Source organism: Sturnira hondurensis, unplaced genomic scaffold (assembly GCF_014824575.4).
Source record: "Sturnira hondurensis isolate 20B ecotype Veracruz unplaced genomic scaffold, ASM1482457v3 Scaffold0013931, whole genome shotgun sequence".
In the NCBI taxonomy this organism is placed as follows: Eukaryota; Metazoa; Chordata; class Mammalia; order Chiroptera; family Phyllostomidae; genus Sturnira; species Sturnira hondurensis.
The window spans coordinates 3,357,829-3,383,896 of NW_028086562.1; the positions used below are offsets into that span (position 1 = coordinate 3,357,829).

General features: G+C 64.6%; 1 protein-coding gene across 4 annotated transcripts in view; it reads right to left on the reverse strand.

The window, feature by feature from the left end:
- Nucleotides 1-26,068, reverse strand: part of PRDM16 (PR/SET domain 16) — a 283,393-nt gene that overhangs the window by 12,383 nt on the left and 244,942 nt on the right. For 3 of the 4 annotated variants that reach the window (XM_037062125.1, XM_037062128.1, XM_037062127.1), the window contains 8 exons: nucleotides 22,142-22,244; nucleotides 16,238-16,451; nucleotides 14,385-14,532; nucleotides 13,566-13,719; nucleotides 8,245-9,655; nucleotides 6,224-6,311; nucleotides 3,394-3,563; nucleotides 2,676-2,753 (listed from right to left, as the gene is read on the reverse strand). In XM_037062125.1, coding sequence (XP_036918020.1) covers nucleotides 2,676-2,753; nucleotides 3,394-3,563; nucleotides 6,224-6,311; nucleotides 8,245-9,655; nucleotides 13,566-13,719; nucleotides 14,385-14,532; nucleotides 16,238-16,451; nucleotides 22,142-22,244 — 2,366 coding nt within the window. The remainder of the gene's footprint in view (nucleotides 1-2,675; nucleotides 2,754-3,393; nucleotides 3,564-6,223; nucleotides 6,312-8,244; nucleotides 9,656-13,565; nucleotides 13,720-14,384; nucleotides 14,533-16,237; nucleotides 16,452-22,141; nucleotides 22,245-26,068) is intronic. The other variant, XM_037062126.1, reaches the window with a different exon arrangement.

The following is a 26,068-nucleotide window of genomic DNA, read 5'->3' on the forward strand; positions in this document are numbered from 1 at the left end:
AGGCCAAGCTGGCCCCAGCCCAGATCTGGGCCTTTACCACCTGCCCACCCGCCAGGTGTCTCCGGCTGAGCTGCGCTCACGCACGGTGTTCCTCTGCTTGCTCCTTTTGACACCCCCTCCCCAAGGGCAGCTGAGCAAACTCGCCGCAGCAGGTTCTGGATCGGAGACGGGCTGCGCAGGAGCTGGTGTCCCGGCTCGGAGAGCAGGGCGCGTGCAAAGCCCTCCCTCCAGCCTCCTGCTGTGACCACCGCTGCTGCCACCACAGGGAAGCCAGCCAAGGTGGACGCCGCATGGGGCAGGGGAGGGCGAAGGGCCCCAGGCAGCGTCCTCTCTGGGACCACACCGTCACAGGGAGGGTGCTGTTGGTAATTGTCAAAGCAAAGGAAGACAGAAAGAGAGATTTTGACACCAGCCCTAAAAATAAAACGGACAGAGGAAGCAGAGGGGCATGGGCCTCGCACAGACATTTGGCTAAAAAAAAAAAAAAAAAGGCAGCTTGGGAGCCCCAGACAGGCCAGAGCAAAGACAGAGAGGCGTGAGTCCCAGGGTGGGCATCCCAGGTCCCGCCAGGATCCTATATGCCAGCTCATGGAGGCTCGAGGCCCCGCCGGAGGCCCCCCACCCCGAAGGCCCCCCCAGCATGGCCGTCCAGATGGATGGAGACAGCGACGCCCCTCAGTCCTCATTCAGTTATCTCGCTCCAACCTCCTCTCGCCAGCGCAGTGAGAAAAGAGCTCGGTCTGCTCGCTGTCCCCCTCCCCCCTCCCCGAGGAGCCGGCGGCCTCAGGCACCAGGCCGGGCCTGAGGTTCAACCTGCCTCCCAGCAAGCGTGTCAGTCACACCGAAATGTCTTTCCTTCCCAGGGAGTGACAGGCTTGGGGACACTTTCTGAGTGATCTTAGGTGACCCAGGGCGAACTTGATCATCGGGCGACTGGGTGGCCCCAGAGAAGCCCGCCTGTCTGGGGGCATTAGCCGGCCTTCCCGGCGCCCACGCAGCAGCCTGTGCTGGCGCAGGGTGGCTCACGCAAGTAGGCAGTGGGCGGGCGGTTTCATCAACCCCCTGGGGGTGGGGGTCCCCTCTTGGGTGGGTTTCTGCAGATGAAATGTACGCACTTCCCTTTTCCAACTTAATTCCTTCCAATGATCAAAGTCGGCCAGGCCTCTGGTGACGTCACGGGGAGTCACACCCCAGAGGCCTCCTCACAGGGCCACCTGGAGCCAGAGTCGGGGTTTGCCGGGCCAAGTCTCAAAGCAATCATCCTTACGTAGGCTGAGCCTCACGGATCCGGGAGAACAAAAGAAATCAATGATAATCACATTTTTCTATAAACACGCCGGACCCCCGGGGGCTCTTCCATGGAACACTGTCCAGAAGTTGGCTCTCGTTACAGAAAGTACACGCAGCGGGCGGGGAGCAGACCAAACCCGCTTTGGGGGCTCGCCTGTGTTGTCATTCACTTTTGCAAGGAGGGGGGCCAGTGTGCTGGGGGTGCTGGGGTGGGGACGAGACCAGTCAGTGGTAAGGAGTGTGAGCAGTAGTTTATCCAACCGGGACAGGCTGTGGCCCTGTGAGGGGTGGGGATGCCCTTCATGTCTCAGGTGGGCGTAGGGACCACCACAGTTGCAGGGGCCCCATGTGGCCACCCTCCCCAAGGTTGGGGCCAAACACACACACACACACACACACACACACACACACACACACAGAGTCTCCAGGGCCAGTGGGTGACTCCAAGCCCAGTGTGGCCAGGTATGGGACTCATGTCACCAACTGGAAACCACGCCAGGCCCCTCATCCCCTGCGGCTGCTCTTCTCCAGCCACTTCCCAGGATGACATCTTGGTGCCTGAGCCAGTGTCTCCCCGTGTGCCTCTGGGCCACCATCGCCTGTGGCTGTCATCTAAAACGTCAACTGCCAGGCCCCTCCCCGGCAGGGTTTCTGAAAGCCAGGGGCCACCCTCAGCCCTTCTGGTGCCCCATGGAGACCCCAGGGACCACGGGAACAGGGCCGGACGGGTAAGCTAGAGAGACACTGAGTGAGAAAGCCTGGCCAGTCACAGGTGTCTCTGAGCCTCAGGTTCCAAGTCTTTGAAACGGGTATCACGTCCCCTTGTTGTGAACGAGAAATGCAGTGGTCTCCCACCCCCAATGGCCTCTGTGGCCACCCTGGCACTGTGGGTGAGGCGGGGAACAGACACGCGGCTGCTGTCTAGGGCTGTCGAGGGGGCCGAGCATATCCCTCAGGTGCCCCAAGCCTGGGCTGAGACCTGCATTTGCACGGAGCTCCTGTCCCCTGTCCACCCTGCCTTAGGCACCGCCTGGTCCACTGTCCGGGGTTAGGTTTGCCACGGCCACCATTGGGACCAGCCAAGGCTTCTGCGACAGGCCACCTGTGGGACCTTGGCTTCTGGCTGACCCTGCTCTGAGCCCCTGTCCCAGGGGACACCCCAGTGCAGGGGAGAGGGCCGCTCCGGCCGTCATCCTCTTCTGGCAGACGGGAGGTTTCCAGAGGCCTGCTGGGCACCTCCTGCCTAATCTTTGTGACGTCGCAGGGCTCAGGATGGCAGTGGGGTCAGGGGGAGGGGCCCAAGGAGTGACAGAGAGCAGCGTGATAGCTCCCACCGGCTGCGGAGCGAGGCCAGGAGCCTCATCACCTGCTGGGCGGACTCCTACCTGTATGGCTGCTCCCCAGTGTGCGTCCTCAGGTGTCTCGTGAGGTTGGCAGACCGGGGGAAGATCTTCCCACAGTACCTGGCGGGGGGGGGGGGGACTTGTCNCACAGTACCTGGGGGGGGGGGGGGGACTTGTCAGGCAGAGTCTCGCTGGCACAGCCCCCACCCCCCGCCAACGCGGCATCTAGTCCCCGAGGTCCTCCACCTGGGCAGGCAGCCGTCGACACACCCCGGGTTTCAGTGTCTCCTGCTGCCCCTGGGCCCCGCTAAGCTTTGCAGAGGGACTGTCCTTCTCGGCCCTGACGAGCCGCGCCCCTCCTCAGCACCCTCTCCTCCCTGGAGTCCAGGGGTGCTGAGCCGGCTGGGACTGGCTTAGCTGGGCAGGGGCAGCTGGGGACAGACACAGAGGTCTCTGCCCAGAGCTGGGATTTCGGTCCCCGTTCAGCACTGCAGTCATCCACCGACCAGCAGCCCTGGCCTCGAGCCTTCGCGTTTCGGCTGGCCAGGCCAAGGTGGCAGTCCCTGAGCCGACGTAGACATAGCTCGGTGGAGGCGGGGGGGCGGGGAGGTCCACCCCCAACACGCATGTTTTGCATGGGCATGACCATTTATTGCTACTGTGCTGTACTCAGTGCCTGGGTTCTCCTGGAAGGACAGGTTCACAGGCTGCCTGTGTCACCAGGGCCACCCACCAGGCCCCGGGGCTCACCACGGCTCACCTGCAGGTGTACCGCTCCTTGCCCTTCCTGAGGATGGGGTCGGACAGCGTTGGGGGCGGGGACCGGAAGTTGAAGGGGTGGTGGGGCAGGGGCTGCAGGGCACCACCAGAGTCCGCCTTCATGGCCGCGAAGCTCTCCAGCTTCTCCGTCATCGTCTCGATGGCTGACATCTGCTGGCACGAGAACGGGAGAGGCAGGGGGACACCCCTGAGCCACCCCTTCTCTTGAAGAGTGAGGCCCCCCTCCTGGGCTTCGGGGGGTGTCCGTGGCAGCACGTCCGTGGGCCAGGCCAGGGCAGGAAGGCCCTGTGGGCCCTCAGGCTGTCACTGGGACAGTGATATCCGGGCGTCCTCTTGGCCCCTGGGCGGGATCTTCCGCCGTCTTCGGCCAGCCCTGCTCGTCCCCCCGGGATCCCCGGGACAGTCTAGGGTCCAGCCTGTGGGAGCTGGAACCGGCCTTCAGCGTCAGCTCCTCGCCTGGTGTCAGGGACATAGTGAGGTGGGCCCCTGTGAGTCCACATCCCCTTCTGTTGGGCCAGGGACGCCCCTCTGGCTTGACCCCTGGGCAGCCCTCCTTCATGTCCAGTTTGGGCTAAAGACAGAATTATATCTATTTTTTTTTTTTTGGTTTTGTTTTGAGTCTTGGAAAATCGAGACAGCTACCTGAGTCCCAGGTTGTATACAACATGGATCACTGCCGGAGGCACCACCACCTAGTGGCAGCAGCTCATCATTGCAGGCAAACTACCAGAATTCAACAGCCTGAGTCCAGACCTCACCAACTCAATGGTGCCGGTGAGCGTGCCATTGTCACAAGGCACAGGACACGGGGCTGCGGCCAAAGGGAGCTGCCCCTCCGCTCCTTGGAGATGTCGAGGGCCTGCTAGGAAGAAGGGAGTGTGGCCTTGGTCATTCCCACGTAGGGGCAGAGTTATCAGACTGCGCCTGCCCCCTGAGTCCTGGGGCCTTGGGGACGGGAGAGGGGAGGGAGGATGGGGCCGCAGAGGCCTGGGCAGCGTCCTCCCCAGGTGGAGGGGCTGCCCCGAGGGTGCCCACTGTGAGCCGGGCCCTACCGGAGGCTGGGTGGGGCCTGCGTGGGAAGGGCTTCTGTTATGGCCGGAGCCTCTCGAGGTGTGAGGTGGGGACAACCAACTGGTTACAACAAAACACCCAGGAAGGGGTTAACGATGGACAATGGTACCGGCCCATTATGGCCCAGGCCACCTGTGACCTGGGCTGCCAGCTCTGCCCAGGGGGCGAGGCTTTGGGCTTTGCCACCCCTGTGGGGCAGGGACGCTGTGAGGCTCCAGGCTGCCTTCGAGAGCCCCGGAGGGACAGACGGGAGCTGCGCCCTCAGGGGCCGTCCCGCCTCCCTCTGGCCTGCGGTGGACAGTGAGGCCTCTGGAACACAGACTGCTGCCCGCCCCCTGTGGGTCTTGGTTCTAGCCGCGGTCTTGGAAGGCTCTGGAACTCTCCACGACCAGCCTCCTCAGGACCCCCAGAGGCGGGGCGGGTCCACGGACCTCCTCGCCCTGTACCCTGGGGTGGCCCACCTGCACACCGAGCCTCAGAAGCGGAAGGCCCTGCCTGGATCTGGCTGGCAAGGGCTGCCCCTGTCCTTCGTGAGCATCAGTGACCCAGGTCAGGCCACGGAGTTGGGTGACTGACTTCCTGGGCATCTCCCGTCACTCCGCCACCCAGCCCTGGCCCACAGTGGGGGGCGGGGGAGCAGGGTGACAGGCCCAGCAGACAGGAGGGACAATGGTCCCCCTGCCTGGTGCCTCTTCCTCAGGCCTGGGTGGGCCCTGCGGGGGCCGCGGCTGGCCCGATCAGAAGGCCCGGCCCTCCCACAAACACAAACACAGGATGTGCCTGGCTGGCTTGTCAGCTTCTTCCAGCCCATTCCGAAGAAAATTGGGGGAAGTTACGAACCAACCTCCTCGGCCGGACAAACAATGGAAGGCTCTAAGTTTAGCTGTGAGCCTGGGCAGGGCGAAGGTCTCACAGCCTGAGCCGTGTGTCCGAGGCAGGGGCTCCCAGACGGAGGACAACGCCCCGTCTGGGGTCCCGGCCCGACCCGTACCATGGTTCAGTCGCCTGGACCTCCGGGCCAGGGGGAGGGGCCTGTGGTTCTGGGGGCCTGGGCCCCACGCAGTGGGACTGGCGGGCACACAGGCAGGGAGCTGGGAGACTCAGCCTGGCCCTGTGGCCTCTCTGTGCCCGCCCCCTGCAGACCTGGCAGGGTGGGCAGATGTGGGTGTTCCCCTGCCCAGACCCAAGCTCCAGTCTGGCCCATGGCCTCACCACCCTCTCCAGCCGCCAGGGAGGGCACCCCTCCTGCCCCCACCTCCTGGGACCCTCTGCTCGTCTCCTGTCCGGCCTCCTCAGGCCTGCTCTGCCCCCTCTGCATGCACGGGCCGCCCCCTCCTGGTCTGTCCACCCAAGCACCCTCAAGGCCTTCGTGCCCCAGAAAGGCCTGCCCGGTCTACACCCCCCGCTGTGTCTCCTCTCTGTCCTCCTACATTCAAAATTCGTGGATTCACTTCTCGGAGCTCTGCCCGCCGCCCTGCTGAGGCTGAGGGTCATTCCCCTCCTACAGTCCGAGTCAGGGGCCCGTGGCCCCTGTGGGCGGGGCCCGAAGCTGCCTCCGTGGGACCCACAGTGCTGCTGGCTCAGAGGGCCGGCCTCCTCCCTCACTCCTCCTGGCCGGTGACGCGTGGAGTCTGCAGGGGGAGAGCCCTGGGCGTCTGACCGGCAGGTGGGGAAGGTGTGCCTGCCCCAGGGGTGTGGCCCCCGGCCCCCCAGAGCCCAGCCCCGCACGCAGGTCTCACCTGGGGGTGGAAGAGCAGGGGGGGTGGCCGCAGGAGCTTGTCCTTCAGGACCCCCACGGGGTCCGGCACCTTCCGCTTCTCCACCCTGCTGGACAGCAACACAGAGGGTTACATACCCCCTCGGCGGCCCCACCGGGCCCCTGCCATGGCCCCCAGACGACCGTCTCACCCGACAGTCCAGGGACATCCGTGACCTGGCCAGCCCACTGCTTCCGTGAGCCCCCAGCCTGCTGCCCGAGGAGCCCTCACTCCACACCCTGCCCTTCCCACGCCCAGCTCCGGGCCCCTCCGAGTCTCCCTGGTGTCCCTGGTCCCCGCCAGCTCTGGGCCCCTGGGCGTGTGTGAACACCAAACGCTAGAGCCTGGGGCCCTTCCCGTGGCCCCAGTGCACCCGCCCTGCCCGGGGTTGGTCCCTGGCTTGTCACCGCAGAACGGGAAGCTGCCACCGATACCCCGACTTCCCCGTCCCTCCGGCCCTTAGTGTGAGGTGCTTGGCCTCACTGGGCAGGTCACCAGAGCCTCCGCATGAAGCCAGGCAGGGTCCCGCCCCAAAACTCCTGGCCTAATGCCACTGACACCTTTGTTAGTCATGGGATAAGCGGAGGTGGCCTGGGCGTGTCCAGTGGTCCCCCCCACCTGAAGCCCTCTCACTGCCTCCAGCCTCGCCTGCCCCAGCCTGGCCTGCCCCAGCCTCCGCGCAGGACCGAGATTCAGCCTCGGCCTGGGGGAGACCTGCTCCTCCCCACGCAGACACAGCCCCGTGGCACAAGTTCCGGCCCAGCGGCTGCTGCTTTGCTCCTGCAGGGCCTCGCTTGGCGCCACACTCCCATCGCTTTTACGCGTGACTCGGCCCTCCAGGGGACCGGCTGGGACACTGGCCGCAGCAGGACAGGGGACAGGCATGGGAGAGGGGGCTGAGTGCCGGCAGACTGCCGGGCTGGCCCGGGGGGCCCCAGGGCGGGGCCCCTGGCAGGTGACCCCGTGAGACCCCAGCCAGGTCCAGGGGGAGAAGAAGGCAGCTGACTCAGGATTGCTTTGGGACCCCTGGGCTCCCGCGGGAGTGACATCGCCCTGTGGGGGGCTGTGGAAATGGGCCCGAGGGCTCGACCGAGGCCCCGGCCGGGGCAGGAGCGTGGTGCCCAACTCCACAGGGACCCTGCACAGCCGGCCAGGAGGAAGGGGACCCGCATGGGCGGAGGAGGGCAGGGCGAGTCCCCATCTCTCCTCCTGCCTTTTTGTTGACCTCTGCCCCGTGGCGGCCAGCCCACCAGGCTGGCAAAGGGGGACCCAGGTGGGCCCACCATCCGCTCGCTGGCACCTCTGCCTGACTGGTCTCCTTTCCCCCACATGTCCCTCAGCAGCTGTGGCCTCACTCGCAGGACCATCCGGCTCAGCCGGCCAGCTCCCTCGGACACACCTGGCGGGGGGGGGGCAGCCCCCTCCTGCCTAGCAAACCCACCAATCAAAGCCCACCCAGCAACTGGGCACAGGGGTTAAGCTGGCCCCTCACAGGGCAGGCTACCAAGTCCAGGGAGACTGACTTTCTGCAAACCCTCCAAAGCTTCCTCTCTCCTCCCTCCTCTTCCTCCTCCCCTGTGGGGACAGGGGCTCCTTCTCTGACTTCCCTGGGCCACCAGGAACAGCCAGCTGCGGCTGCGAAGAGGGCAGAGAGGCGCCAGGAGCGGAGGAGACAGCATCCAAGTTCTGTGGGAGGCAGAGCTGGAGACAGAGGGGGCCCGGCGGGGGGCTCGGGAGGTGCTCAGTCAGCCCAGCCCCGTGGCTGCCAGCAAAAGGGGACCACGCGCAGCCGGGAGACCTGGCCCCACCCTCCTAACGTGGCCCCGGCCAGGTGCCCAGCCCAGGAATGCCAGGCGTGGGCTCCGGGCCCAGATGAGACAGAGGACCGCCCTGTGTGGGGTAGGGGTGGGGGCACGAGAGCCTGGCCCTGCGGGCAGCGCCCACTGGCCTGCCCCCGCCCAGCTGCGGGCCCCGGGAGAGCCTGGGGCAGGGCGTGTGGATACCTGTAGATGGGGTCCATGAAGAAGGGCGAGGGCTTGGCGTAGTGCAGGGGGGGCTGCTGGGGCAGCTGCGCGGGGCAGGCCTTGGGCAGCCCCTCACCGGCCCCCAGCTTGCGCTCCCCGTAGATGTGGTTCTTGCGAGGCTCGCGCCCGCCGCTGCCGCTCTGGCTGGCGCGGACCCGGCTGCCGATGCTAAGGTCCAGTGGCTGCTCCTCGCCCGGCACCAGGGCTGCCGTGGGCGCCGGCAGGAGGGGCTTCGCCTCTTTGGGTTTGGTGGTGAGGTCGAAGGGGGACTCGGCACTGGGGCCGCCCTTGAGGGCGTCCCGGGGCGACTTTGGCTCGGCCTTGACCAGCAGGCTGTGGGCAAGGGTGCGGTCCGCGAGGGGGTAGAGGGCGTGGGGGAAGTCGGGCAGGAACTGGAAGGGGAACACCGAGGGGTAGGGCAGCGCGCCCATCCGCTTCTCCTGCACTCCCATGAGGCCCGGCCCGAAGTACTTCTCCGCGATGGAGGCGATGGCCTTGATGGAGTCGCCCGCGGCCCCGGACGCGGCCAGCAGCTGCTCGTCGGGCGGCGGGAAGAAGGAGTGCTGGGCGTAGAAGACGGGCACCTCGCCCACGCTGTTGGGGGCTCCCGGCGGCGCCGCCCCGCCCCCGACGTGGGGCTTGCCCTCGGCTGCCTTGCTCTTGGCCTTGGCCTTGTCGTGGTCGCTCTCCACGTCGCTGTCCAGGTCTGAGCCCGAGCCCGAGGTGGAGTCCAGGTCCGTCCCGGTCGTGGTGTTGACGTCCTCGAAGTCGCTGCCGTCTGACAGGTCGCTGCCCCGAGTCGTGAGCTTCTCAGGGTACGTGTCCTCCAGGCGACTCTCGAACTTGTCCTCGGGCCCCGGGGCGGCCGCGGTGCCCTGTCCACTGCTGCCCACGGCGGAGACCAGGGGCAGGGCCGGGTTCCCCAGGGGGCTGGGGAGCTTGGCGTCCTGGGTGTGGTTCAGGGGGCTCTTGAGCAACGGCGTGGGAGGTAGCAGAGGTGGTCGGGGGTACAGGGAAGGCGGGAAGATGCCGGGGAAGCCGGGAGTGAGCGCGGGAAAGGCCGGCGGGGCCGCGGAGAAGGGCAGGCTGCCCGGGTGCGGCCTGGAGGGGAAGTACTCGCCAAAGCCCAGGCCGGCGTGGTTGAGGTTGGGGGGCGGCTTCGCCTTGTCCATCAGGGGGCTGGGGGTCAAGGGCAGGCCCGGGGAGAAGATGCCGCCCGGCGTGTAATGGTTCTTGCCCTCGCAGAAGCGCCGGTGCTTGTTGAGGGAGGAGGTCGTGCTGAACATCTGCCCGCAGTCCTTGCACTTGATTTGCGTGCGGCAGTCCGCGTGCATCCGCTTGTGGCGGCACAGGTTGGAGAACTGCGTGTAGGACTTGTGGCAGACCTCACCTAAAACGCCAGCAGAGAGCAGACGGACACGCTATGAAATTACCGGGAAACGCTGGTGGGCGGCGCGGGGCCGGGCGCTTCCGACTGGGGATCAGAGCGGCTGGTGCTCCCGCGCGAGCATGTATGTGTGCATATGTGTATACGCATGTGCAGCATGTCACGTGACACACACATGTGGTGTGCACACAAATTTGTGTGTGTCTGTTGCACACCAAGCATGTGCTTGAGTGTGTGTGCGTGTCTGCATGTGTATGCCTGCATACACGTGCCCATGCACACACACATGTATGTGCACACCACCCTAGGACTGGCCTCTAGTCACCAGCACGAGCTGACAAGGACCAGTGGTGCCCTGTGGCCCCTGTGCAGCGTGGACAGGCCTCAACCCCCTTTGGGAAGTGGGTGCTGCTGCTCACACCCTCCTCCCTGAGTGTCTGTGCCGTGGGGGCCAAGGTCCCCCAAACCGCTCCGTGGGCAAGGTCACGCAGCCACGTGGACCGCTGTGCGGCTGGCCTGGACCCCCAGCCTCCCTTCCTGCCCACGCCCGTGATGCCACTCCGTGGCGTAAGGGGTACCTTGACCGCCCCACAGATGGCCCATGTCCTCAAGTGTACAGTGTACCCAGCTCCCACGTGCCCTCTTTCTGTCCCAGGCCCTGTGACCAGCACCCAGGAGACAGCGGTCTCAGGCAGCTGGCCCCCGCAGGGGTTCTCAGCTGGGGAGTCCAGGCTTCTGCTGTGTGTGGTCGCTGTTTGGGGGTGGCTTGAGCTGGCGGTGGGGGAAAGGCCCAGCAGGGCCCTGCAGAGAGGGACTGGGTCCGTGTGAGGGAAAAGTGGACCCTCCCCAAACTGGGGTGAAGAGCCAGCTCTCACAGGGGAGGGGAGCGCCAGTTGGCGCTGAGCCCCAGGACCCAGAGGCCCAGGGGACCGTGTCTCGGCCATCTTCCCGATGGCCTGCGACTGCTGTCAGGGCACCAGCAGCCCCTCCTTCTCCCCCAATTTCTGCAGCAGCGGGAGGAGCCCCCCACCCCCACCCCACATGCGTTTCTCCCTGCCTGACAATTTGGGTCCTTGGTGCAGCCCTTGTGGCTACCATCAGCGTGTGTCTTGGTCACCACCAATCCCCATTGCACGGACGTCATGCCCTGCCAGCTGGGGGCCGGGCACCCGAGATGACCGTGTTCTCTAATCACAGTATCTGTTTATATTAGCTGTGCTGCCTTCCTGGTTGTCCGCAGGCGAGACAACCGTTCCCAAGGCCTTGGGGGGAGAGTGCTGCCTCACTGAATCCAATCTGCCCCTTTGGGAGGCCGCCGTGGGGCGAGGTGCCTTTGCGGGTGTCTGTAAGCACCCTCGGGCCCCTGGCCTGGCCCTGGCGGGGGAGGGCAGGCAAGGCCCCTCTCAGCTCAGGCCTTGCTGCATAAAACCAGTGACACCTCGCTGTGTCCCTGACCCCGGGGGGCATCTGTCAGTGCCTGCTTAAGGCTGCTGGCATCCCAAGCCTGGACAGGTGCCTGGGGGTGGGGGCTTGGGGTACTCGGTCCCCACCCACCTGCTCTCACGATGGAGGAGGGGTCCTGCTGAAATGTGGGGCTACAGTGAGGCCTCTTGCATGCTGAGGTCCCAGACCTGGGACAGCTGGTAGCTGGCTCAGAGCCGGCAGAGAAAGTAGCTACTCACGGGCCCAGCGAGACCCTGGGATGTGGGGACCCGCACCTGACCGAGGGCAACTCCAGGCCCTGCCAGGGTGCAGCGGGGCCTGGCTCACCCTCATCGCCTCAGTTTCCTTTCTGTGAAGGGCGCACGTGTGGGTGCACTCCCCACACACCCATGCACACACACTCACAGTGCAGTCACCAACTCACACACACAAATCCACACTCACACACATGCACACTCACATGCAGTCACACTCACGCACACACGCAGTCACCTGCCCAAGCATGTGTACACATGCACACTCACACACACCCATGCAAATGCAACACACAGTCAGCCACCTGACACCTACACGCACATGCATGCCCATGCTCACACACGTTTGCACTCACTCTACATAAGGTCCTTTTGTGAAAAGTGTCCACAAGGAGACGTCACCTGTGACCTCAGATTCCCCCTCACACACACGAGCATGTCCCGGCCCTTGTGTGGAGATACTATCCGGAAGCTGCGCCACCTTGGTCTGTGCAGGCACCGAGGTGGGGGCTTGGGGCTGGGCTGCGGGGGCTGTGGGGGGGCAGGGAGGCTCTGTGGGGGTGGGTGCGTACCTAGCAAGGCCACCTCTCTCGGACCTGTACGCAGTTTTCCAGTTTCCAAGCCCTGCGGGGTGTGCTCACACGCACCCCTCCGTGCTGGGGCGCTCTCCCAGTTGCAAAGCCATGGCCCCCAGCCCCACTGCCACCCCTTCCCAGGACCTGGCAGAAGAGTCACCTGTCCCCACCATGGGGCGGAGCAGGAGCGGCTCACAGCCCCGCTCAGACGTCCCCTCGCCTGGGCCTGGAGCAGGACCTGACCCGTAGAGACGACGCCCGGGGCCGGCCCACCGGCAAGCCCACTCTCTCTGTGTCCCCTCCACCCGGCAGCGAGGGCCCCAGGTGTGCTGGGTCCAAGCCGTCTCCAGCAGGACAGCGAGAAGCCTGGGCTGGGGGCTGCAGGCAGCTCAGTATGCCCACCCCCTGCCACGCACACACACTGAACGACCCCCACAGGGGCGAGAGCACCCTGACCCCAACCCCCCAGGCTCCCAGGGTCGCTCCTCCTGATACTGATGCAAAGGAGCCTGAGATGTGCCCGGCCACCCAGCCCAGGGCAGAGCCTGTGCCCTTGAACCAGGACCAGGGCTCTGCGGCAGCACCTGGCACGCCTGGCCCCTCACGTCTTCAAGTTTTCATTTCCTGACTGGTCCCTAGAAACAGTGCAGGCCCTGCTCCCAGGATTTCGTGAGGGTGCCTGAGGTGACCCGTGTGAAATGGTGACTCAGGACAGTGCGGTGTGGATGGTGTGAGTGGTGTGGATGGTGTGAGTGTTGACTCAGCTCAGTTTGTTGTACGACAGGGTTGCTTATGGCACTGCGAGGTAGAGAGGAACCTTTAGGGTCACCTCCCTGGGCTGGCCCGTAAGGCACTTGGCCCTTTGTGACCTCTGACCCTACTCCTGTTGACCCCCGCCACTCACTGCCTGCAGACCCCTGGCCTCAAGCCCTCTGTGCTCAGAGCTGGGCTCCCAACTTCCCCTCTGCAGGTGTCCTCTCGGCTCACGGCCCACGGCCCTCCGTCCCTGCTGGTGACTCTCATGCCACAGTCGTCCTGGCCTCCCATCACGTCGACTGGGAAGTGCCCCCCATTGCTCCCAGCACCAGAGAGCCTCCTAACCCGGCGTGTCCCCACCCAGGCACCCGTGCCTGTCACGGGCACGGGCAATGTTTGCACGGCGTGACCCCGCCTCCTCCGGTGAGCAATGGACCCTGCAGTTTCCCGCTGGGCCCTGCCACCTGCGTGGTTCCCCTGTGGGACTCAGTGAGTGTCACCAGGATTGTCATACCTCCTGGGGCTCAGGGTGGGATGGGGTGTGAGTTCAGGGAGAGGACAGGCCGAAGAGGGTGGCTGCTGGCTCCTGCCGCTGGCCCCAGGACTACTGCCCAGTCCTTCTGACCCCCCTGCCCCCCCCTGCTGGCCCCCACCTTCAGCCACTGCAGGGCTGAGTGGCAGGGAGGAACCCAAGGGGGTGGGGGGAGAAAGTGAGGGCGGAGCCAGAGAGACGAGTCACAAGATGAGAGGGTCTGGGGGAGCAAGGCCACGGAAAGACGGCCTCAGCACGCTGTCTGGGCCCGGGCTTCCCTGGCAGGGGGTCCCCGTGCCCCGGCGTGGCCCTGCCCACCCCTCGGGGCCCGGGGGGCGGTGGGGACGACTCACATATGAAGGGCTTGACTGTGCTGTGGATGTGCTTGTGCTGCTTGAGGCCCGAGGATGTGGCGAAGGTCTTGCCACAGTCGGGGCAGGCGTGCGCCCGCGCGCCCACGTGCTGAGAGCGGATGTGCCGCTGCAGGTTGCTGGGGTCCGTGAACACCTGAGGGGACAGAGGCCGGCTGTGGGCGCCCTGCCTGGTCCGTTCCCATGGCTGCCCGATGGGGCCCCCCTCCCCACTCTGCCCCAGCACGGGGCCTGGCCGGGGTAGGCCTCCGCTGCGTTCGAGAGCCCCTGGGCGGCCTAGGAGGGCTGCCGAGGCTTCCCCAGGACTCTGTGTCCTCAATGACAATTCCAGAGGCTTCTGTGGCCGTGAAGTTGTGTGAGGAGGGACTCAGAGGTGGACACACACTCGCAGGTGCTGGGGAGAGGCTGCCTCCCTCGGCCCTGTCCCCTCCCAGCCCCGGGGCCAGCCTTCCTGGAGACCCGATCTCCCGGGGGGNCCCATGGCCGCCCGATGGGGCCCCCCTCCCCACTCTGCCCCAGCACGGGGCCTGGCCGGGGTAGGCCTCCGCTGCGTTCGAGAGCCCCTGGGCGGCCTAGGAGGGCTGCCGAGGCTTCCCCAGGACTCTGTGTCCTCAATGACAATTCCAGAGGCTTCTGTGGCCGTGAAGTTGTGTGAGGAGGGACTCAGAGGTGGACACACGCTCGCAGGTGCTGGGGAGAGGCTGCCTCCCTCGGCCCTGTCCCCTCCCAGCCCCGGGGCCGGCCTTCCTGGAGACCCGATCTCCTGGGGGGGGTGGGGGGGAGAGCATGCGGGCACGTTACCTTCACGCAGTTTTCACATTCAAAGCGCTTGCCGCTGTCGTGGGACATCTGATGGCGGATGAGGTTGGACTTCCAGTTGAAGGCCTTGGGGCACTGGTCGCACTTGTACTCACGCTCCTCCGTGTGCACCACCATGTGCTGCTCCAAGCTGCGTGGAGAGGACGCGTCACCGCCAGCCCCCCGCGGCCCGCGGCGCGCCCCGCCCCACTCGGGGACCAGAGCCAGGCCTGGCGGGCCTCTGTCCACCCCTGCTCCGCACCAGCCCCCGGGAGGGAGGGGTGGAGGTGGCCCTCATCCAAAACCATCCCCTGGGGGTCCCCAGCCCACACTTCCTGGCCTCTCTTCTGGACAGTTTAACCTTGAAGCTAACCTTGGGCTGAAGAAGGGGTTCGGAGACTTGCAACACTCGAGTGAGCCCGAGCGTGGGAGTGGGGCCCAGGAAAACCGAGGCCACCCCTGAGTGGCCTCAGGGTGCTCGCCGGCCAAGCCAGGTGGCGCCGGCCCGCCGTGCCCACACAAGGAGGCGACTGGGGGTGCAGGCGCAGGTGTCCGATGGAGTGGGATGGGGCAGGGGGCGGGGGGGCAGCATGCAGATGCCGGGCAGGGCCGGGCCCTGGACGAGTGAGTGACTCCAACCCTCGGGGGGACTCCCTGCCTCTCTCCTTCTGGCCCAGGTACGCCCCTTAATCTTCTGAGCCAAGTGGAGAGACATCACGGCCCGTTAATTATGGGGCCCAGCCATGCGTTCAGATCCGAAGTGCCCGGTTCCTGCGCGCCCGGTGGACTGCATGTCTCTCCCTGTCGTTAATTGTGATTTATGTGTTTATGTAAAGAAAACACGGACTCTCTTGGGCAGCGCTGGCCGCCCAGGGCCTCGGTCAGGGTTTGCTCGAATGCGGGTTTTCTGTCATCTGCTCGGGTGCAGGGCTTCCTGCCCCCCGGGGAGGCTGTGATGGGCTGGGCATTGGCCTCTGCAACCCCGCAGCCAGTTAGTGATGGGTGGGGGGTGCTGCACACCCTCCCTGCCGGATGCTCTCCAGGGCCGGGGGAGGGGCCTGGGCTGGAGAGGGCTTCCAGGTCCCCTGGAGCACGGGACCCCTTGGAGGCAGGGCTCTCCTGGGGTCCTCCGGCCCCGACGACGGCCTGGCCCTAGGGCAGAGGGGGGCCGGCTTGGGCCCGCTCCCGGTGGACGGTGTCCAGCATCGCACAGCTGGCCTGGCAGGTCGTGCCCTTTCCCGCGAGGTCTCCTGGGACAGACGGATGCTGCCCATGGGAAGCCGATGCTGGTACCTGTGACGGAGGTCGGGGGGCCCCTGGGTGGCTTCTTCCCACTACTGCCCATTGTCTGGGGAGTGGACAGTGTGTCCAGACGGTCAAGCCACCTCACCAAGCCCTGGGCGGTGAGGTGTGACTGGCCCCCTGACTTGGGTCTCGGACCTCCCTAGAGAAGCAGCCCTGGGGCCTGAGCCTGGTGGGCTGGCCTCACCCCTTCACTTCCTTTACACCCGTCCCCAGGCCGAGGACTGGCAGGGCCATGGACCAAGGTCTCAGCTGGACAACAGGTGGGTCTTCCAGGGCTGGGGGCTCTGACCGGGGCCTGACCTTCAGGTCAGAGCCGGTGACAGCTGTGGGTGCCCAGAGCCGGCTCTGGTCTCACTGAGACCACTGCTTGGTCTCGGTGTCCCGTGTGCGGGCCAGGTGCCTGCCCTGAGCGTGTGCCACTGGAGGGGACCCTCCTCTCCACCTGTCCCTGGCAGCCTCGGCCTGTCAGAGATGAGGGCTGACCCCCTGACATTGCAGGCTGGTTCTGGGGAGGGGAGGCCGCAGGGCGGGCGGCGGGGGTGGGGTAGCACCTGTACTTGTCCGGGAACGTCCGCTCGCAGTCCTTGCACTCGAGGGCCCGCCCGTCGCCGCCCGTGCCACCCAGGCCCTGGGGCTTGAGCTCCTGGGCCAGGCCTGCGTAGAGGGCGGCCCCCACTGGGCCGCACGCATACTTCTTGTGCCGCCGCAGGTCCAGCTTGGACGGGAAGAGCTCGTCACACATGTCACAGCGGAATGTGGGCTCCTCTGCAAGAGAGAGCATTCGGGATTGGGGGGGATGGCCCTGGCCCCAGGGCCCACAGGGGGAGGGTGGCGGGGCCCCGGGAGCCTACCCCACACTGGCCTCTCCCACCCCTGCTTCCTTCCTGCCCTCCTCCCGGGCCCAGGAGTGGCTGCCCCGGGGACGTGGAGGCCTCGGGGATCCGGGGCCCACGTGTGCAGAAGGGCCGAGCAGCACAGCGCCCCTCCCCGCAGGCCTCCGTGGGCTGCAGAAGGCTGGTGCTCGGGAGCGGGGAAGGGAGCCAGGCCAAGAGCTTTGTTTATGAATCAGGAGAAGAAAGATGACAGAGCCCTAATGCGTGTCATAAATTACCGTCGTCAAGGTCAAACAAATTAAAAGGGGGGCGGCTATTACGAAGTTTACGAGGCGGCATCCTGACCGGCCTGCCAAGCCAAACAGTCGGCCTGGAGCTGTCAGTTTCCTGGGGGGGCGACCCCAGCCCCCCCCTCGGCTCAGAGACGCCTGACAGCAGCTTTCCCTGATGGAGCGGGGTCCCCTCCCCAGGCCCCCTCCCCGCCCGAGGGGAGCCCCGCCCGAGGGGCCTGGAGAGAGAGCACAGCGCCAAGACCGCCGCACAAGTGGGCTGCGTGTGTCCATCCTCTTGCGAGGCAGTGTGTGGGTGCGAGTGTGCTTCTCGTGCACGGGTGTGCGGCCGTGTGACATGCATGTGCGTGTGTGACTGTTCCCACATGTCGGCATCCACGCCTGTGCGAGTATGTCAACATTTCTGTGGGCCCACACTGGTGTTTGCCTTGGCGTGCATCTGTGTTCATGTGCACATGTGCCCAGGTATGAGCATGTGTGTGTGCTTTGATATGTGACTGTGTGTGTGAAATCTGTTTTCACATCTTCACACTGCATGTGTGTGTGAGTGTGCTTGAGCATTTGGGCATTTGTGTTTTTGTGCACCAATGTGTGTGCTGCATTGCATGCGTTATGTGCACACGTGTGTGTCGGGTGTGTGCATTTACATGTGCATATGTATAAATGAGCACACATTTGCATGTGAATAGGCAAGTGTAATACATTTGTGTGAATATGTGTATGTGATTGTGTGAATGTTCTTGTGTTGCATGTGCCTTTGCGTGCACATATGAGTGTGTATGCTTGTGTGCCCATGTGTGCCCACATGTGTGTGTGCGCATGCACACAGCCCTGGGCCTGGCACTGGGCGGAGGCTGGCCGACCTGGGCTGAGTGAGGCCCACAGGGCCTGACCCTCAGGGTGCAGAGGTCAGGGAGGCCAGGGCGGGGGAGGCAGCAGATGGGGGTTGCCTCCTGCCCCTTCGGGCATCAGAGAGACCCCCACGGATTCTTCTGAGTGCCAAGGAAGGGTGAGCAGCCGCCCGGCCTGGGCGGTGTGGGTGGGGACGGGCGGGGAAAGGGTGGGACACCTCCTCCTGACCAGATGCTTCCACGGGCCGACAGGCAGGCACTGGTAGGCACCCCGTGCGGTGGGCACCTGAAGCCTCCGGTGTGGACGCCCGAGGGGGAGAGGCCAGCTGAAGGGCTGGGGGTTGGACGACACCCTTAGATACACAGACATCACCTCGCCTCAAGTGGCCTTGGCTCACCCCTTTGCGAACAGGCAGATGTCTGCCGGGGACACGGGGACGGATGTGTCCGGGGCAGGCCAGGCAGCCCCGGTGCAGGGAATCGGGGACGCTGTGGGCCCTGCTCTGGGACAGCGGCCGTGGGGACAGCGGCCGTGGGGGCAGGGGCCTTGGCCTCTGGAGCTGGAAGGCGGCTCGGGCCCAAATATTTCTGGACACGCTGTCCTGGAACTTGCCCCGGACTCAAGAGGCAAGAAGGCCAGTGGCCCACACAGACCAGGGGCCTGGAAGGCAGAGACAGGGAGGGCGGCGGCGTCCACGACCTGTACGCAAGCTTGTGAAACACACCTGTGGGCAGGCCCCGCCCACGGCGGGAGGACCGGCTGGGCAGAGGGACACGGGTCTCGGGCCCCAGGCGGACCGGAGAGCAACGTCCTCCGGGAAAGGTTTGGAACAAAGGCCACCGAGGTCCTGGGCTGGTGCTCGGGTGCCAGGGGGGAGCCCCGCCACGTCCACGGGCTGGGATGAGGATCGTTGGGAAATCACTGCCCCGAACGCCTAGGAAGTGCTGCCTGACTATGAAACCTTGCAGCGTGCCGACCCGGGGAAACCGGTCTGCTGGGAAGTCACAGGAATGACACAGACACCGAGGGGCGGGGCCAGGCACCCACCCAGAACGCCAGGGCACTCGCCGTCGGTCTCGGACCAGTCCCCGTTCACCCTGCTGGGGCCTCTGCTTTCCTCTGTTCTCCAACGGGTAAACCGAGGCCGAGAGAGACGGAACGACTAGCCCAGGCTCTCCCACAAGGCGGCAGAGCCATGTGACTGTGCCCCCGCCGTGTTCGGCGCCCTGGAAGCCAGCGGCAGAGTCTCCACTTCCCAGAAGGCCATGCGACATGCAGGCCTGTGAGTTGGGGACTAGCTGTCACCCCTTGCAGCCTTCCCTGACTTTAGATCTCTCGAACCCCGGCACGTCTGGGCACCGTTTCAGAACAGAGCCGGACGCTCGGGCCCCACGGAACTGTCCCGAGGGATCTCTTGGGCATGCTGGGCCTCGGCAGGCGCTCACACCAGCGCCAGGATCAAGTTAGAAACGCCGGCTTGGATTTCCTCTTTCTGCACCCTGCTCAGAGCAATCGGAGAAGCTGCAATTTGAAAACAAAGAGAGACCGCCAGCCCTGTGCATCCATACTCCAACCAACTGATTTTCCCACTTTTGATGTGGAATTTGGGTCTAAAATGAAACGGCAGCCTGATCCTCAGTCTGATGGCGTTGGGGGGCCCGGCGGGGAGGCGCTGGCCCGTGGCGATGACGTTCGCCCTCCCGCACCGCGCTCCCTCCCACCGTGGCCCGTGTTCGCCCAGTCAAAGGGCAGAGCTAGGCCCTGAACGGGTCTAAGCCTCGCCCATCCACGCTGGGGTGTGGACGGGAGTCCCAGCCGCCTTCCACGCAGGTAAGGCCGCACTGAAGGAACGGCTGGGGTGTGGGGGACGGGGCGGGAGGGGCGCACGTGGCCCTCGCGGTTGCCACCTTTGCCTCGGAAGCAATTCTGCTTCACCGAAGCCTGGAATAGTGTGGGTACGTCACGTTACATTGTATTGAATCGAATGGTATTGTGTCGTTACACTGCAGCGTGTTAGTGTTACATTGTATTGTATCTCATCGTCTGTGGCAGGCTGCACTGCACCGTCTTGCCCCTTGTGTGGAGAGGGGGGAAAGTTAACAATTTTGAGCCTTTCTCAGAAGAAAAGCACATTTAAATGGAAATTCTTTTCTTTACTTTTTTCTGAGAGCAAGAAGGTCTCCTGAAAGAGGAACCTTCCCCCTCTCTATTGAAAGAGTAACAACGAAACAAAACGTCCTGGCGTCGATGAGCGTAAAGGGTCCCCCTCTGCTCTGACTCGCGGGGAGGAAAACGGGACTTGTGTCTCCGCGGAGCCGTGGCCTGGACAGAGCGGGCCGGGCCCAGACCGGCCTCCGGCAATCCTCCTGCAGGGCCGCGGCCACTGACCGCCGTTTCTTCCGCGTGACCTGAACTGCGTCCGGGCAAAGCCCCCCCATCGCCCCCGCGGGGGCGCGTAATCGAGACTCAAAACAGCAGTTTCCTCACGGAAACCGGGTCAGGGTCTGTGGGGGCTGTGGCCGGGGCAGACGCTTCGTCTCCCACTCAAGCCCATGTGGCTCGCGTGTCAGATCTGTGCTTCGCGCGCCTCTCTGAGGGCCGTCCGCAACTTCTGAGGGTGGAGCGGGAATGTAACAGAAAAATCAGTCAGTGCCTAATGGGTTCGGAGAACTGAGGGGGCACAATTATGTGATATCTGCAAGCTAATCTACGGGCCCTGAGGCTCGAGACGTGCAGGGCCCACTCCAAATTCCCGCCGTGATAGGGGCCGCTGCAGTTAGCCGGGCCCGGGATAAAAGATTTTTTATGATAATTAATAAAAGATTTTTTATGATAATTATCTTAGTGAGGAACGTTTTCTGTCTGTGCCTAACTGGGGCGGGGGGGGGGGGACAGGGGTGCTGCTGGGAGCGACCCCGACAGCCGAGGGGCTGGGAAGGCAAATATTGGGTGTCGGATGATCATGCGTGGCAAGCAATTAGCCCGAAAATGTTTGATAAATTATTAGGAAAATGTAGACCCAGGTTATTTAAGAGGGGGGGGCGGGAGGGGAGTGGGAATCAGGTTTTTGCAACCTTGGGGAAGACAGAAACTTCATCACGGAAACGACAGCCGTCTTCCCGCATGCCGCCCGAGCTAGGCGGACTCACCTTCCAGGGTCTCGTGTGCCCCCGAAGATGCAGAGGCCTTTCCACAACTGCTTAAGGAAAATGAGACCCATCCCCGGCCACCCCAACCTCGGCTGTTTATTTTTCTTTGCTCGACGGTCTAATTAAAACCAAACGTCAAAGGACAGGACAGATGGTCTCCGGCTTGTAACGCTGTCCTCTGGGCCGACTGCCTTTGGGACAGCTCAGGGCCACCAGCTACTGGGGCATCACGGAGGCCGGGCTCCTGGCCGCTGGTCACACTTGCGACAAATGGATAAACAGAGTCGGAGAGCTGGGAGTCTTTCCTGGTAACCCCAACGCCCAGCCCACGCCACCCTCACGCCTGATGCTGGAGCGGCCCCTTAGGGAGACGCTCTCAGTGGCAGGAATCACTGAGCTGCGGTGTGTTTGAGGGGAGGGTGATGTAGACAGAAAGGAACCCCCTTCCTCCGGCTGGAGAGATCCGGGGCTCCAAAGATGGCTAGGAGGGGAGACTGCTTTGCTGTTCACTTCGGGGGTCTCCGTGGAAGAGAAGCCGCTGCCTGCACAGAGGTGGTTCGTGGGGAGTTAGTGGCCAGTCCCCAGGTGTCCCTCCATTTGGCTTTTCCTCTGTGACTGAACCCGTCTCCAGAACCCCCAGACCTGTGGGCACACGCTGCTCAGTGCGTGGGAGCAGGACGTGAGCCTGTGTCCAGGACGCCCTAGCCTGTTTGCCACTGGACTTCTCCGTGGCTTCCGCAGAGTCGCATTGGGGTGGGAGGTTGAAGGAAGGAAGTGTGCTACCGGCCAGGCTCCGGGGGATGCAACATGAGACAGGGATGCCTGGACCGCCGCGCCGCGATCCCGGTGAAGGACGGAGCAGCATTGACCCAGGACCGACCCCAGCAGCCTCATCTTTCCCTCTCCCCGAACACACCGGCCCTCAGCCTTTCTCCCAGATGGGCTCCTTTTAGCTACAGGCGGGCTCTGGTTTCAAAGTCACGACTACTCCCTGTCCTCTCCAGAGCGAGACTGAGATTTCTCCCGGGGCACCCAGCCCCGGGAGGCGAGCGTTCACCAGCCACAAAACCGGGGACAGCCAACAACGCTGCCGCTGTCAGTAATAGTAACAACAGCACTTTTGAAAATGTCTGCCACTGCAGAGAGGTAAGGCCACAGGACACCCGTGCCGCACCCACAGGGGCTGAAGTCCCCTCCTGAACGCGGGGCAGGGCTCGAAGACCCCGCGGAAGCAGAGAGCCGAGGGCAGAGGCCAGGAGGCTGCTCACCTGGGCGGCAGCTGGGAGGCCTGGCCCTGTGGTGCGTGAAGTGAGGGGGCCCGGGGAGCTTACCATCCAGGCTGGGGGGCACGGCCCCCAGGGAGCAGGCGCCCTCCTTCACGTGCACCAGCAGCTCCTCTCCGGGCCCGATGTCCTTGATGACTTTATAATAAATCTAGGGTGGAGAGACCAGAAGGGGGGTGGGTGAGCGTCGTCCTGCCTGGCGCTGGGAGAGCCGCGCCTGGCACACCGGCCTTCGCCGGGAGGCCGCCTGCCTCCTAGTCACTGCGGAGAGCTTCCCTCTGCGGCTGGGCCGGACATGCTCAAGAGAACCGTGGTCCCCCTCCGCATTTGTCTCATCCAGTTTCAGGGGGTCACACAGGGGTGCAGAACTAAGTCGATGAGGGGTAGCCCCAGAGTCCGAAGCAGGGAGCGTCCTAGCAGGGGGTAGTGGGGACAGTGGTTCCTAACCGTCGGCAGTGGGGCCCCGGGGGGTCCCTTCCGTCGGTGTGTGTGTAAGCAAGCGAGACATCCTCTACCCTTACAGGGGCCCTTGGGTCAAGAGCGTGGATGTTTATGAAAGTGGCCGTGAACTCAGACAGAGGCCCCTGCGGGCCGGGACCCCCACTGAAAGTAGGGGGCGGCGAGGGGCACGCGGCGCCTGCTGCAAGCTCGATGCCCCGCGTCCATCGGGAATCTGGGACGGGGGACGTCCCTGAACACAGGGCGCGGCGTGGCGGGGCTCAGGGGAGATGCCGCAGCTCAGAGGCTGCTGTGGAATGTCCAGCCTCCATCCTGTGGACAGCCCCGTGGCTTGTCAGTGCGTCTCCTGGGAAAGGGTGGCGGCGGCCGTGGGCCGGGAAACTCAGCACCACAGAGGGCAGCATGACCAGGGCCACGTGAGACAGCACCTGAGACACCAGGGCCACGTGAGTGGCCACGTGAGGCCGCTGCCCTCGAGGGGACAACCCCGCAGAGCAGGGACAGCACTCGAGGTCTGGGCAACTCTGGGGAGGGCTGCACCTTCCTTGTCCGGAGTGGGAGTCCCGGTCCTCTGCTGAGCCCGGGGGAATGCACATGCTCAGGCCCCCACGCCTCATGGGAGCAAAGCGGGCACCAGGGAGCCCTGCCTCTGGAATCTGGAATTATCAGACTGCGGGGCATCTTTGAGGCCGACCCACTGCCTACCACCTGGCATGCGGGTGTCTGGGCCCCTCGTCAGATAACTGCAACCAAAGAACTTCCGGAATCCCAAAGGCCTGCCCACAGGACAGGTTGGCAGGTCAGAGAGAGACCCACATGCCCTTCGAGACGGGGCAGGGGGTGGGGTGGGGTGCGGAGGCTCAGAGGCGGTCACAGAGGACCTGGCAGCAGCTGGGCAGGGGTCAGGCATCACATAGACTGAGTGGGCACGCAGCCACCCCCCCCCCGCCCCGCTGCCCTGGGAAGCACCTGGAAGGCTGAGCTTCCTGATAGCCTGTTGGAGCCTGCCCCCCTCTGCCCTGGGCACGTGGGGTTGCACATGGACTCCCTCACCACCTGCCAGCCCGAACGCCACAGGGACACTTTTACCAACACTGCGTCCCCACACCAACCTGGATGTTGTTCCAGGGACACCGGGGCAGCGGAACCGCTCACAGCAAAACCTCGGCCCCAGCACACACCTCCCCGGGGTCAAGTTCCCATTGCCTGTGCTCATCAGTCATTTGATCAGGCGGGCTGTGCCTCTCAGGGCCACCAGGAATGTAAGGGCAGGGTTTTAAAATGTGGCGTAGACACTGGACTGTATTAACTTCTGTAATCAAACCAGCTGTTATTAACAAGCTGGTTTTGTATTATTTTATCAAAAAATCTACAGTGCTAAACCTTTGCTTCTGGAAAAGTCAGACTTGAGCCGCTGGTTTTCAAAATCCAACCCGAAGGGCCCCCAAGGCTCTGAGCAAGTGTCCCTGTCAGGGTCGGTGAGTCAGGGGACGGTAATGGGTAAGCAGGGACGCGGCACTTTCATTCAGACAGTCAGCAAGCACATCCGGCAAGTGCACGGTCAGTGCCGCCCCTCGCCACCGGGGTCCGCGCGCCTCAGCGTCCCTGCGCGCAGGCTGGGGCGGCCCCTGTGCCCAGAGGGAGGATGGGGCCAGATCTGCGGCTCCCGCAGGCCCCCATTAGAGGGCAGTGTGGACCCGCCCCAGAGGCCCTCCGCGCCGTTGCCCTCCACCCGGCAGGGCCCCGGCCACGCGCTCTGACCTCATCCTGGCTCTGCGGGCGCCCGCCTTTTGGGCCGTGGTGTTCTCTGCGGCCGGGCTGCTGGGTCCCTGCTCCGACCTGGCTTGTGGGGCTGGGCACCCCTGCCTCCCTCCTTAGTCAGCCCACCTTACTCCCCTGGGGGCCGACCAGCCTCCCACGACCACCCCCACCCCACCCCCTCTTGGTGGGCCTCCGGGTCTCCGGTGGCTCCTAGGGCCGCGGGACTTCCTCCGATCCCCTCCGAGGGCCACCCCCACCAACACTCGGAGGCTGCCAGGGCCCCGCCCCCAATACCCTTCCTAGCTGGGACCCATCCACACCTGCACCCCCAATCCGAGGGCCACCTGGCTCCCTCCTCCGAGGCCCCCCCAAGGCTGCCTGGCCTCCTTGGGACCACCCTCCCCTCGAGCCACAGGGGGCTGGTGTAGGACGCTGGGCCTCTGGGAGCAGTTTTCCGCCGCAGTCGACCCCTCCCCCGTGGAACCCTCAGGACTGAGGCCAGAGCGCGCCTGGTGGGGCGCGAGCTCAGGACCAGAGGGCGGTGGGGCGGTGGCCTTGACCGCCTGGAGGACTTTGAGCTGCAGAGGGAATTAATCCCCGTTAGTGTTAATCGCAGGGCCCAGGCGGGGCTGGGGTGGGGGTCGCTGTCCGACCGGCTCCACCTGGAGGAGGGGCCAATCAGCACAAACTTTTCCAGCCGCCCTCGTCTTTCTTAGCCAGCCAGGGGGGTGGAGGTCTGCACAGAAGCTGGAGGCGTTTTTACGACCTGTCCCCAGTGGCACAAAAGCCTTATCAGCCAGACACACTGACAAAGCATGGTCCCTGCTCCTCGGGGTCCGGACTTCACAGGACAAAGGCCGGGTTTAGGTGGGACTGAGGCTTGGCTGCTCCTGGCTGGAGGGGGGCCAATTGCGCCTTCACTGTACCAAGCGGCCCTGCCCTCCCAGGGCCTGTCATATATCATTGCAGCCCCTTATAATTCCGGGAGTCGGCTCATCGCCTTCCGTTCATTGTCTGCCCCTGGGTCCATCATACCCGGACCCCAGGGCCACCTCAGCCGCAGGCAGGGGCAGGCTGAGCCCAGGAGTTGTCCCAGGAGGGGAGGGCGCCTGTCCCTCCAGGGGAAGGACCCTCCTCTCTGAAGCCCTTTCCCACCGGCTCCGCTGCAGGAAGGAAACACCGTGTTTTGCTCCAGGGACAGACCCAAGGACCTGTGCCTTTTTCTGAACCACCCCAGCTGCTCGCCCTGTTTGGGCCCCGCCTTAGGCCAGGGCCCTGCGCCCGAGCGAGGCTGAGACGCCGTCTCCACCCGTTTCAGACCCGTCGCTGCCGCAACCGCTGAGTTTACCAGCGCCAATAGCTGCTGGCTCCAAAGGGCCTTGAAAATAACGATGCCAGACAGCCTGGGTCTGACGTTGAGTCCTTGCTCCCGTGGCCCCGGCCTCTTTGTAATGACAAGGATTTTACTGGATGCGGGCAACCGGCACCCCAACAGGGCCCTGGGTGCTGTGACTTCCTCAGCTGGCCCTGTCTGTGTCCCTCCCCTCTGTCATCCCCCCCCCAGGGTGCAAGAGGCACTCCTCGTGGGTGAGCAGAGGGAGGGACCTCCCCCCCCCCCCAGGTCCCCAACAAAAGGCAGAGAACTTGCCACGGAAGAGCTGGGTTTCGTGTGTCTGTTTCCAGTGGTCCTTTAGGGAAACGAACCTCATCCCCCGGCCAACGTTCTCTAAGACAAAGAACTAGTTTGCATTTCCA